Raw genomic sequence first — 12,281 nt, 5'->3', positions numbered from 1 at the left:
CGATCAGCGGCCCCTGAGGGAATCTTTAAAAAGGCACGGAGTGACAGCTCTCAAAAGTATGGGTAGACACATTCTAAGCGGTAGTGGGAGGGTCGACAGGACAAGGCTGGGTGGAGTGAAACAAAACAGACGGTGAGTTTTAGGGGAAAAGTTTACTTAATCTGATTCAGGAGAGTAGAATGACAGTTTACGGTCTTTTAAGGGTCAGAATCAGTTCTTTTATTAATTAAGTCATTTGTAATCATTTTGTTCCATATCATGTTTAGCTAGTCTGGGAAATAAAAAGTATAGTTTTGTATCTACGAGAATTCATTAGCCCAGCTTATATCAACTTGATTGCACTCGCTCGGTCGGCTACGAAGATGAGGAAGAAGATGAGAAAGAAAAATGGATGGGTTAAATCAAGATGTAAATATAACAAGGATGTGTATGATCTTTAATTCATTCACCCTTTGTCAGCGGGCGCGCACACACGCATTCCCTCCCTCTCGCAATTTTGTGCAATGGTGGGTGTGGTTCCAAATGTGCCAGGGACGGGAAACAAGGTTCCCATCTCTTCATATATCACGGGCATCTCAGAATTGTTCCCGAATGTGAACAAGCGTAGGATTATAGAAAGTTCGATTAATTCGAAGGAAAGGTTGGATTTCACACCTAGCAACAATTCTATAAATCAAATCCTTATTGATAACTATACTGAGTTTCATATTAACAGTGTTGCAGGCTCCTTCTTGGATTTGTTGAGTATAGCTTTGGAATTATACTTTGCAGTGGTTAGGAGCGGTGCTCAGCTGCCGGATGATGCACATGTTGCACTCGTTAACGGTATAAGTAATACACTTTTTAAATCCGTCTCTGTGGTCTTGAACGAAAAGTTGGTGGAATCGTGTCCTGTTTTTAACTATCAATCATACATAAAAATGCTCGAGAGCGTGTAAATCAGTGCGCTGTTGACTTTTGGTGTGAGTGGGTTTTTCCATGATGATTTTCACGCCATGCATGGTGTTACACAAACCTATACAGCAGTTTCTTTCAGACAGACGAGTAGGTGGGAAACTTGGGTGATGAGCTCCATTAAGATGAGAGGAGTTCACACATACTTTCCACTCCATATAGATCTAGTGAGTATAGACATGTATTTGTTGGATTCTGTCAGATTTGAGGATAAGGCTCGAAATGGCCAATAATAACTGAGTGATGGGCACCCACACCGATGCTTACTTAAATGAAAAAGCCAAGTTGTGGATTGATCGGGTTACCCCCCATTATAACGCCATGTCCACTTTAAATACAGCTCTAGCGGTTAGCCCTATACAATATATATTTGATAAGACTTTATATAAAACATATGTTATTTGGCGGAATGAGGATTCCATTTTAATAGATCAACCTTTCAACACCTGTATACCTGAAAAGATTACGTTAGCTATGATTGGTATGGAAACGTTTTCAGGGAATTACGCGGCCAATAGTTTACTTCGTCACATGACTTGAATAGCATGCACATCACTGTTAATGGGAATACATTGTATAATATCAACTGTCATTTTCCTAATACTGTCATGCAATTGTTTTATGAGATGCAGAAGTCAATAGGAGGTGGTCATGATAACCTTATCACCAACGACAGTTTTAAAAACAGAAGGGCTGTCTATTGTTTTAGCTTCGTCAAGAAGGAGGTTGAAGATTCAATGCCAGTTGAAATTTCAGCTAGTTTGAGAATATCTATAAAGCTGGGAACAGTAGTGCCTCATCCCTGCATGATTTTATTTTTCGGAGACACCAAGGGGTTAGGAGTGATGGATACGAAAGAAATTGAGACTGCTTTACAAGGTTTGCTAGGGAGTGTTATTAAATATTTAGGTGTGTTTGCTTTGGATGAAGTGGTCACGTTTATAAAGCCTGCAAATAGAAATAAACTGTTAGTTTTTATATCTACTACTCTGCCTTCAACTTCTAGTATCGATGTTGTTGGACACTGGGTGTGTTTTTATATTGACTGTTCACCTGGGGATACAATCTTTTTTTGACAGTTATGGTATAAACCCTAAAATTTATTCAGGCAGCTTCTCGACTTTTCTCTGTGCAAATTCGGGATTTGTCCTTCGCCAGTCCATAAGGCAGATACAGCTAGATAATTCATACAAGTGCTCTTTACACTGTTTTCATTGTTCACTGTACGAGTCACAGAGGGTTAAAACCAGTTTTGCCGTTAATGAACATTGTCCTCTCACCTTGTCATTTGGAAAGTAATGACAGGTGGGTGATGGAATACTATTTCAAGTATTTCAAAAGGGTGAAATGTTCTCATTGGAGTTCTGGTGGTAAACAGGCTGTCACATACAAGGAGTGTATGCATTCATTAAATTAAAGGTAATAATTGTTTTTTGGTGCTGTTAATATACATCATTTAATTATTTTTTATTTCATGCAAGCATTTGGTTCTTCTAAGTCCCTTTATTTCTCTTCCTCAGGATGAGCGGGAAAGGAGGGGCTATTCCGCATAAGGCACAGGCAGGGGATGTATGTCAAGCAGTACAAGATAATGAATTTAGAAGATTGTGGTTTTTTATTGTAAAATTGTTAGGCCATTTGAGGTTGGTGATAAGGGGTCGTGGCAGTATTGTTTTTGATTGCATCTCGGAAGAAACGTGTGAATCTGACACTTGTTAATGTGTACCGTTTTATGTAATAAAAATATGTGAATGGTCATAATTGGTGTTTATTACCATCATTTTTTATTGTTCAATCTTCCATAGAGTTTCATTATGTTAGGTTATGGAGTTCAGAAATCTTTTCGCATTCATACTATCACGTGATATGAAATGTTGGGCACCTGGCAGTGAGCAACAGAGAAACGGTGACTGTTGTGGGTGCTTGTCAGCTTATCTGAATTTGAATGGAGATGTTAGGTTAGGTTAGGTTTGGTTAAGGGACTTAGAATTTTTTCACTCGGTGGGTTAGGTTAGGTTAGGTTAGGTTATGGGACTTAGAATTTTTTATTTTCCCGTAGTTATATATACCCTACTCTCTTCATGAGCGATTTTGGTGTTCTTTTCTGAACTAGAGTGAAATATTTGGTGGTTTTCCTGCGGAGTCGTTAATGGTCAACGTACGTGAGGTTAAAATAAAGGCAAGCTTATGGGGTTTATCGCCTGTGAGCCGAATTAGGGGTCGGGTGTTGAGGTTGAGCTGAAATGGGGTCTTTTTCCCTACTCACATTCTATGCCCTTCGAAGTATCTTGGTGTATATCCTCAGTACATCACTCATTTGGAGATTGAAGTTTCTCCAGTGATTATTTTTCCTTTGATGTAAGCGCAAAATAAAGTTAACTCGGTGGTCATTCACTCTAAATAAAGAATCATTGCCCTATAGGCTATGTATCTGATTAAGTTTCGAATGACTTAGTTAAAGATCTGTATTTATATTCACGAGAAATGTTTTTACTGTGTTGGCAAAAGGGTAGCCCGATGGAAGGACACTCTGGATTACTAATGAGACAGGTGAGAGCGCAGTTCAAACTTGCTCTTAAGCCTGCAGATTAAATGAAAAAAACTAAGAGCCGATGCAATGTCTAGAAACTTAGAATCCGGTGATTATCCCTGTCTTTAGAAAGATATCCAGTCGTTAAATCCCAAAACTTAAAAGCTGTCACAGAGAGTAGGGGAAGCAGTCGGTGACGAGGCTATTGCAAGTATGTGGGGCGATCACTTCAGCAATATCCTGAATTGCATAAACAATCAAGACTCCCGAAGGGATGTAGATGACCTCTTTAATGATAACATTCCATTTCATTTTACAGATCGTATCAGGACAGGTAACATCAGCGATGCCATAAACAGCCTGCATAACAATAAATCACCCAGCTGCGATGGTCTTCCCTCGGAATCCTTCAAATTCTGCCATCCAATAATCTACATTTTGCTAGCTGCCCTATTCAGTATGTGCATAATTCACCAATTTCTTCCAGACTCGCAACTCTTAGTTCACTTGATACCATTAATCAAAACAAGCTAAAGGATGCAACTGACCCTGGCAATTACCGGCCGATTGCAATCACAACGATCGCGTCGAATATACTCGAGTCAGTTCTTCTAGGGAGACTTCTCCCCTTTCTACACACCACTGAACTTTACCTATCTTCAGCCTCTCCTGCTTTCCTATGTTTTGTGGACGAGAGAAAAGCATTTGACCGGATAAACTACCTGAAGCTCTTCCTGAAGCTACATAAAAGAGGCATACCCTTATATCTATGTAATTGGCGTTTTATATTGCTGGTTCTCCACACAGCAATGCTGTGTCAAATGGGGTAACATATTGTCGCACACCTTCGGCTCCCTAAACGGGCTTGCTTCGGCAAGGGGGCATTCTCTCTCCATATCTTTTTATTACGTACACAGATGCCTTGAATGTCAAACTGATCTCACTCCCAATCGGATGCGCTGTCAATGAAACAACTCTAAACAACCTCTGTTACGCTGACGATATGGTTCTGATGGTGTCCGGTAATTTCATCGCAGTAATTACATCGTGGTAATATCATCGCATGGTAATTACATCTCATGCTTTTTCACCGCATTGTAATTACATTGCAATATATCACATCGTCAGTAATTTCATCGTAAGGTTTCTTTCACCACACAATGCCAAAAAAATAAATGAACAATAAAATATAATTCACTTGTTTTTTTGTAAAACGTCCAAGTATTACTGTAATAGTTGGTGATGAGATCAAAGTATCTATCTAACCATTAGCAAATGGCCTGCTTGTTGACTTTTCCTATATAAGAAATTCTTCATAAAGATTTTCGGTTTTTGTAATTGACTTGTTTTCTGAGTGGTAAACATTTCGGTTATTGTAAATAACTAAAACTAAACCTATCAAGATAACTCTGAAGTACGTCGTAAGCATAGGGAATAAGAAAAATCTCATTGATAACAGTCATCTATTTGTGAAAGAACGAACAAGTGGCAAAAAAACTATTTGGAAATGTGGCTAGTTTTATAAAATAACAATTTGTCGAAAATTGTATTTTTCCTAACTATACAAACCTGAGGTCCTTTACAATAGGAATGTAACTTGCGGCAGCTGGAACTGGTCGTAAGCTTCGAACAAGGGAGTTCGGTAGTTAACTGCTTGTCCGACAGTCAGCGCACCACGCGACTGGGAGGTGAAGAATCACTTTGCTTTAGGCCCAGGAAAAACAGAGTGAGGGGTGGTATGAGGTGGGACTATGTATAAAGGACTCAGGTTTGTATAGCTAGGAAAAATACAATTTTTGACCGATTGTTATTTGTTCTGATATGAATACAAACCATCGGTCCTTTACAATAGGAAGACTCACTTCTGGTGGGTGGAATCTGATTCTTAAGAACAGACTGGTGTTCGTCCAACCTTGGTTCCCTCCCTGGTCGTAAGAGCAAGAGGGAGGGATCCTAGCCTCTGCCCAATGATCAGAGTATGTACCGCAGGATCAATGGTCAGACCTCTGGACCCAAGTAATAAGAGGGAGGCAAGCGTACCTCTGAAAACTAGCAAGCAAGAACTTGTTCCTATTGCAGTAGGCAATATGAAGTCATGGGTTTGTATCTTGTGGAAGTGGTGGATAATCGCTCCTATCCCTAATGAAAGGGATAGGATGGGGCTTGGTCGAGTAGCTTATCTGCATCGCTTCCTGTTCCAGCGTAGTGACAACCACGTCCCTCTGCCCACAGGTAGAGGAGGAGAAAAAAGATGGAGAAGAGAAGCCAGTCACACTCTCATTCACTCATCCATTCATGCAGTCACACAAGGATGCGATGCTGTTCTGTCCGCTCAGGTGCTGGGTAAGCTACACGTGTTGAGCAGCCACCACGGGTCCCAAGGAAAAACTGTCCAAGGACCTGTGGGCTATATCCCGAAGGTAGAAGGAGGTGAAGGTGGTCTGGTTGGACCAGACCCCTGCCTTTAGGACCTGCGCCACGGAGAAGTTCTTGCGGAACGCAAGGGAAGGACCAATACCTCTGACTTTGTGGGCTCTCAGACGACGGGTACGGATGTCGTCGCTACCATCAGCTTCGTACGCCCTGATCACCTCACGCAGCCAGAAAGAAAGAGTGTTCTTGGATACTTCTTTCTTGGTCACTCCAGTGCTAACAAAGAGGTGTCGACACTCAGCCTGAGGTGCCGAGTTCTTTTCAGATAGCGCCGTAGCGCCCTCACAGGACAGAGCAGCATCTCATCCGCATCGTTGTCGGTGAATTCCAGTAGGGAGGGGATTGTGAAAAACTCAAACCAGTCGTCAGGGACCGAAGGATTCTGAGTCTTTGCTACGAAGTTCGGGACAAAATCGAGCCTCACAGATCCCCATCCCCTGGAGTGCTTGACGTTGAAGGAAAGACCATGCAGTTACCCTACTCTCTTTGCCGATGCAAAGAGGGTCTTGTGGGTCAGATCCCTGTTTGATGACTCTCAGAGTGGCTTGAATGGACTTCGAGTCAGACTCCTAAGGACGAGAGTCATGTCCCACCCCAGGGGCCTGAGTTCCCTGGGTGGGCAAGACCTCTCGAAGCTCCTCATTAGCAGGGAGATCTCGAACGAATTTGAGATATCCACTCCCCTCAGTTTCAGGACTAGGGCCAGGGCGGCTCTGTGTCCTTTGACTGTGGGGACGGAGAGGAGCTTGTCTCGGCGAAGAAATACGAGGAAATCCACTACCTGCTGAGAAGTGGCTCTGAGAGAGATAGATCCCATTTTACGACACCAACCACAGAAGATGGCCCACTTTCCCTGGTACACAGCTGCAGAGGACTGTCTGACGTACCCAGCCATCTCTGTTGCTGCTTGGCGAGAAAAGCCTCTCGCTCGCAAGAGATGGTGGATAACAGCCAGCCGTGAAGATGTAGAGACTGGACTGACTGGTGGTACCGTTCCACGTGTGGCTGGACGAGAAGGTTGTGCCAAGGGGGAATCTCTCTCGGTGCTTCTGCAAGCAGAGCCAGCAGGTCCGGGTACCAAATGGCCTGGGGCCATTTGGGAGCCACCAGGATCATCCGGAGATTCGGGGTGACCAGCACTCTGCTGATCACCTTGCTGATCAGGCAGAACGGAGGAAAGGCGTACGCGAAGAGGTTGTCCAATGGGTGTTGAAGAGCGTCCTCTGCAGCTGCCCATGGGTCCGGCACGGCCGAGAAGAAAACCTGAAGTTTTCTGTTGTGCCGGGTGGCGAACAGATCCACTACTGGACGCCCCCACAGGTTGAAGAGCCTTTCCGCTACATCATGGGTGTAAAGACCATTCGGTCCCATATCACCTGATCCCGACAGCTGAGCTTGTCTGCTACAACATTCCTCTTGCCTGCAACGTCAACTGGTGTAACGGGAGGGACACTAGTTCCCCCTGTTTGTTGACGTATGCCACTACTGTTGTGTTGTCGCACATCAACACCAACGAGTGTCACACCAAGTGGTCCTGGAACTCTTGGAGAGCGAGGAACGCTGCCTTGAGCTCCAGGACGTTGGTGTGAAGGTGCTTGTCGTGACGATCCCACACTCCTGCAGCCAGCAACTCCTCCAGGTGTGCGCCCCATCCCTCGGTTGACGCGTCCAAAAACAGCAACATCTCCGGGGGGTGGGGGGGGGAGTGCGAAGAGGCACTCCTCTTAAGAGGTTCCTGTCGTCCAGCCACCAGGCTAGGTCCTGCCTCACCTCCTCCGTGAGGAACACGGGGAAGTAAGGTGGGTCTGTTGCCTGTGACCAACTCTCCTTTAGTCTCCACTGGAGAGACCGCAGGTGAAGATGCCCGTGAGGGACTAACTTCTCGAGTGACGACAGGTGGCTGATCCCGACTTGCCACTGCTGAGCTGACTGTTCTTGCCGAGACAGGAACTGGTAGGATGCCTCCCTGAATCTGCTGATCCACAAGTCTGCGGGGAAGACTTGCCCTGCTACCGTGTCGATCAGCATACCCAGGTACTTCATCCTCTGCTTGGGCTCGAGATCGGACTTCTCGAAGTTCACCACGATCCCCAGACTGCAGCAGAACTCGAGAAATCGATCCCTGTCCTTTAGCAACTGCGAGCGGGAGCTCGCCAGGACCAACCAGTCGTCGAGATACCTCAGAAGACGTATCCCTACCGAGTGGGCCCAAGCAGACACCAGAGTGAACACTCGCGTGAACACCTGTGGGGCGGTTGAGAGACCGAAGCAAAGTGCCCTGAATTGGTACACCGTCCCGTCGAGGATGAAGCGGAGGTACTTCCTGGAGGATTGATGGACGGGTATTTGGAAATACGCGTCCTTCAAGTCCACCGAAAGCATGAAGTCGTTCTCCCTGATGGAGTCGAGCACGGAACGTGCCATCTCCATCGTGAACCAAGACTGGCGAATGAATCGGTTCAGGGGAGAGAGATCTATCACCGGGCACCAGCCCCCCGAAGACTTCTCCACCAGGAAAAGACGGCTGTAGAAGCCCAATGAACGATTCCTGACGATCTCCACAGCTCCCTTGCTCAGCATGGCTTGGACTTCCTGCCGAAGGGCTACGTCCTTTGATGTTCCAGGTACGTAGGTCTGAAGGTGGACCCGGTTGGAGGTGAGGGGTGGCCGAGACTCGAAGGGTAGTAGATACCCCTTCCGAAGGATGTCTAGTATCCAGGTCTCTGCTCCATAGTGCTGCCATGTTGCCCAATGGCTCGCCAGGCACCCCCCTACTTCCGGAAGCAGGTGAGGGGGAACGCAGTCCCTAGCGTTTCCCGCCTCTCTTCGACTTCTTCCCCGCTCCCCCTCGAGGGAAGGAGGGGCGAGGACGACCGCCCCAGGAAGAAGTCGAAGGCAGAGTCTTTCCTTTGGGCTACAACGACACAATCGTCTTGGCCACAGAGGAAGTGCTAACCAAGCTCTTGGGCTTGGCCGCAGTTGTTCGAGGCTGCCCAGACGCCTTCGAGACTGCCTGGTGTACTAGACGGTCACTGTCATCAGTGTGCCGTCGTTCCACCGCAGTGTCCACCATCTCTCCTGGGAAGAGAGAGGAGGAACTCCGCACTGGTCCGTTGCGAAGACCCAGTGCCACCTCACGCCCAGCCGCCCTGGTCACTCGGGTGAGGACTGCATCCCTACGCCGAAGTACCAGGTTGGCCCACAGGTTTGCTGTCTGGTAGGCTAGGTAGGAGATGGCTCTACCTCCAGACTGACACAGCCTCCCGAAAGCCGGGTCACCCTCGGGAGTAATATTTCCCGAGGTGGCCGCGACCTTAGACACTGTGAGGGACCACAGGTCTAACCAGGAGACTGCCTGGAATGCTGCTATGGTGTGGATTCCAGGGCAAGTTCCTCTTACTGCGAGAACCACAAGTTCTACGACAGGAGCTGCTGCAGAGACACCCCCGGAGTTAGCCTAGCTAGTTCCAGGTTAACCTGTTTGGGCGGCATAGGATCCTCTGAAGGCACGTAGAATCTCCTCTGTCGCAGTAGAGGTGGGGGAAGTAGCTTGGAAGATCTGCCGGACTTCAGCGAACCCTCCTGTCCGGAGACAAGCGAGTCCACCTGGCCCAGCACCGAGTCAGCCAGACCCACCGCCGTCTTGGGTTCCTTCTTAGAACACCAGAACGACTAGAGCTGGGACATGGGCTCAGACGTTGGGAGCGGTGATCCTTCCCCGAGGTCATTGTGCTGACGAATCAGCGCAATAACCTCTGCAAACGACCTCTGGATATTGGGAGTGACTGCGTCTTGTGCAGTAGGATCGTCTAGTCCCTCCAACAAGAACGCCTCTTGAGACCCTCCTCCTTCGGAAGGAGGAACAGTGACAGACCCCTCCTGGTCTCCTCCTGCCACTTGCGCATACGACCTGGTCGGTCCTAAGACCGTGCCTGGTTCATAGGGCGTCGTGGTGGGACCGTGAGGAGCGCGATCACTCCGGATAGCCTCGCTCTTCCCGGCTTGACCCGAGGAAGTTGAAGGGATCGGAGAGGAAGACCTGACGCTCCCCACTCGCTCACCTGTAGAACCGGTGTGCTTGAGGGGCTGCAGGCGATCGCCAACCCGCGGTGGCGATTGAGCTGCAGGCCTGGTCGCGTGGCTCTCCTGGGGGAGAGCGGCTGGACCGAGAACAGCGGCTCCAGTCCTGTGCATCAGAGGAGCTGCTGCTGGTCCCCCTACCCGCCCGGTCCCGATGCCTGTCCTCATGGCGCGTCGAACCGCTGGAACCAGCCGAGGCTGGTTCCTGCTATCAAGGGGACCTCTTCCTAGCCTCAGCCCGCAGCCAGTCTGGGACCATCGCGTCAACCCTGGTTACCTGCGGATCGCTATGAGAGCGATTGCCGGCCTGGCGGGAGTCACCTGAGCGACTCTCGCCCGTCTTCCGCTCCGTGCCTCGGTCCTGGCGCCGAGCGAACTCGGAAGCCTGAGCCTTGGCTGTATGGTCACCCGCAGGTGACCATACACTTGGTTCCGAGCTGGAACCTGGTGTAGAGGCAGAACCCCTAGCGCTAGGTGAGGAAGTACCGGTGTTAGTAGGTACCCCTCTGGTCCCTGTCTTCTTCTTCCTTGCGGAAGGAGAGACGGGCCCTGCTCCCGAAGGAGCGGGAGGACCAGCGGAAGAAACCCCTGTCCTACCGGAGTGAGACAAGCCCTTAGAATTTCCCGAAAGAGACTTCTTAGGGGGGGAGGAGACAGCCTTCTTTTTCCTCGGCTTAGAAGCCTTGGATGTTGAAGGGGAAGAGGCGGCAGCAGGAGACGACGAAGAAGACGAAGACGACATCTTCCTCCTCTTCTTCATCAGTTTCCTCAGGACAGACGTCAGGTCCTCCATCCAGGACGGAGCCGGGGCTATTGCTGAAGCAACACGGCCCAGCTGCACCTGTCCAGAAGGACCCGTGACTGGGGCAGCAACACCACGGGCAGGAACGACGTCGGCAGGGGCTGGTCCAGGCACAGCAGGCACGACAGGAGCGGCAGGCACGGCAGGAACGTCAGGTACAGCAGGAGGCGGAACAGCAATCAGTGACATCCTGGTACAGGTGGAAGGTCCAGGGGCGAACTCTTGGGGCACCGAAAGTCGGGGGCTGAGGCGAGAGTGGCGAACCCGGGCGGCGGTGGCACGACCCTCCTCGGGAAACCAGTAATCGGGGCCTGCACCGCAGCTGAGGGTGTTACCGTAGTAACATGCTGGGTATACACCAGGTGAGGAGGCGTGGCATACCCCTGGGTCGAAACAGTGGTGGTGGTCACCGGTCCATGGGTGACCAGCGCAGCACCCACCAGGTGATGCAACAGCCCCCGAACGCTCGGCGTCCCCTGGAGCCCAGTTGAGAACCATACCGCAGCAGGAGCACCTGAGGAGGCAAAGGTCGGGTTAGTAGGATGGGTTCCCCCTCGCACGGGTTGGGGGGGTGGGGGGGACAAGCCCCACCTCGAACGAACGGAAGACCCCGAGTACAATTGGATGTCGGGGTACCTCGCCCCCTCCTCTACGCTCGACGGTTCGGGCGAAGAGAAGGAACGAGAAACCCCCCCTGAAGGGGAAGGAGCCATACGCGGGAACTGAGATGGCGGCAGGAAGGAAGACGATGTGTCTGTGACCAAGGGCGTCGCCGGAGAACCCTCCAAAGACTCCCTGGCAGGCTTACTTCGCTTCCTCCTACCCTCATAGAGCACCTACTGCTCCCCCGACCAAGAATTACACAAATCACAGGACTCGGCCCGAGAGCATTCGCGCCCTCGGCACCGAGCACACAATTCATGAGGATCCACTTCTGGAAAGGAGCGGAAGGCCCCACACTTACGGCCCTCCACACCAGGGAATCCATTACAAAAGTCAATAATAAAATACAAAGCACACGTACTTACAGTATTTTACCATACACACAAAGCAAACCAAGTTTGAGAAGATACAAAGCTTACGACGATAGCGGCCAGAGAGGCGAACAACACGTCTGTCTCCGTCGGCGGCCGAAAGCAAAGTGATTCTTCACCTCCCAGTCGCGCGGTGCGCTGACTGTCGGACAAGCAGTTAACTACCAAACTCCCTTGTTCGAAGCTTACGACCGGTTCCAGCTGCTGCAAGTTACATTCCTATTGTAAAGGACCGATGGTTTGTATTCGTATCGGAACAAACAAAGTGCCATGCAAGAGTTCATACAAATGAAGATTCCATTACAAAACGACTGGCAGAACACAATCATGCAGGAGATATTGCTCGTGTTGAAGCTGCCAAAGTGATTAACTTAACTAAAGAAAAAGCAATCACAACTCAAGATTAGCATCGCAACCCAGGCGCACGTTGGAGTATCCCAAGCAGTTG

General features: G+C 49.1%; 1 protein-coding gene across 1 annotated transcript; it reads right to left on the bottom strand.

The window, feature by feature from the left end:
* Positions 1-1,893: 1,893 nt before the first annotated feature.
* Positions 1,894-11,297, bottom strand: LOC135218781 (nematocyst expressed protein 3-like). Its single transcript, XM_064255231.1, has 2 exons — positions 10,839-11,297; positions 1,894-1,902 (listed from the first exon to the last, which is right to left on the bottom strand). The coding sequence occupies exons 1-2, from the start codon at positions 11,295-11,297 to the stop codon at positions 1,894-1,896; spliced, it is 468 nt and encodes a 155-aa protein (XP_064111301.1).
* Positions 11,298-12,281: the final 984 nt, after the last annotated feature.

The sequence above is a fragment of the Macrobrachium nipponense genome, chromosome 1 (genome assembly GCF_015104395.2).
Source record: "Macrobrachium nipponense isolate FS-2020 chromosome 1, ASM1510439v2, whole genome shotgun sequence".
NCBI classification, from domain to species: Eukaryota; Metazoa; Arthropoda; class Malacostraca; order Decapoda; family Palaemonidae; genus Macrobrachium; species Macrobrachium nipponense.
Note: the sequence above shows the minus strand (reverse complement) of the source record. Positions and strands in the feature narration are given on the sequence as shown.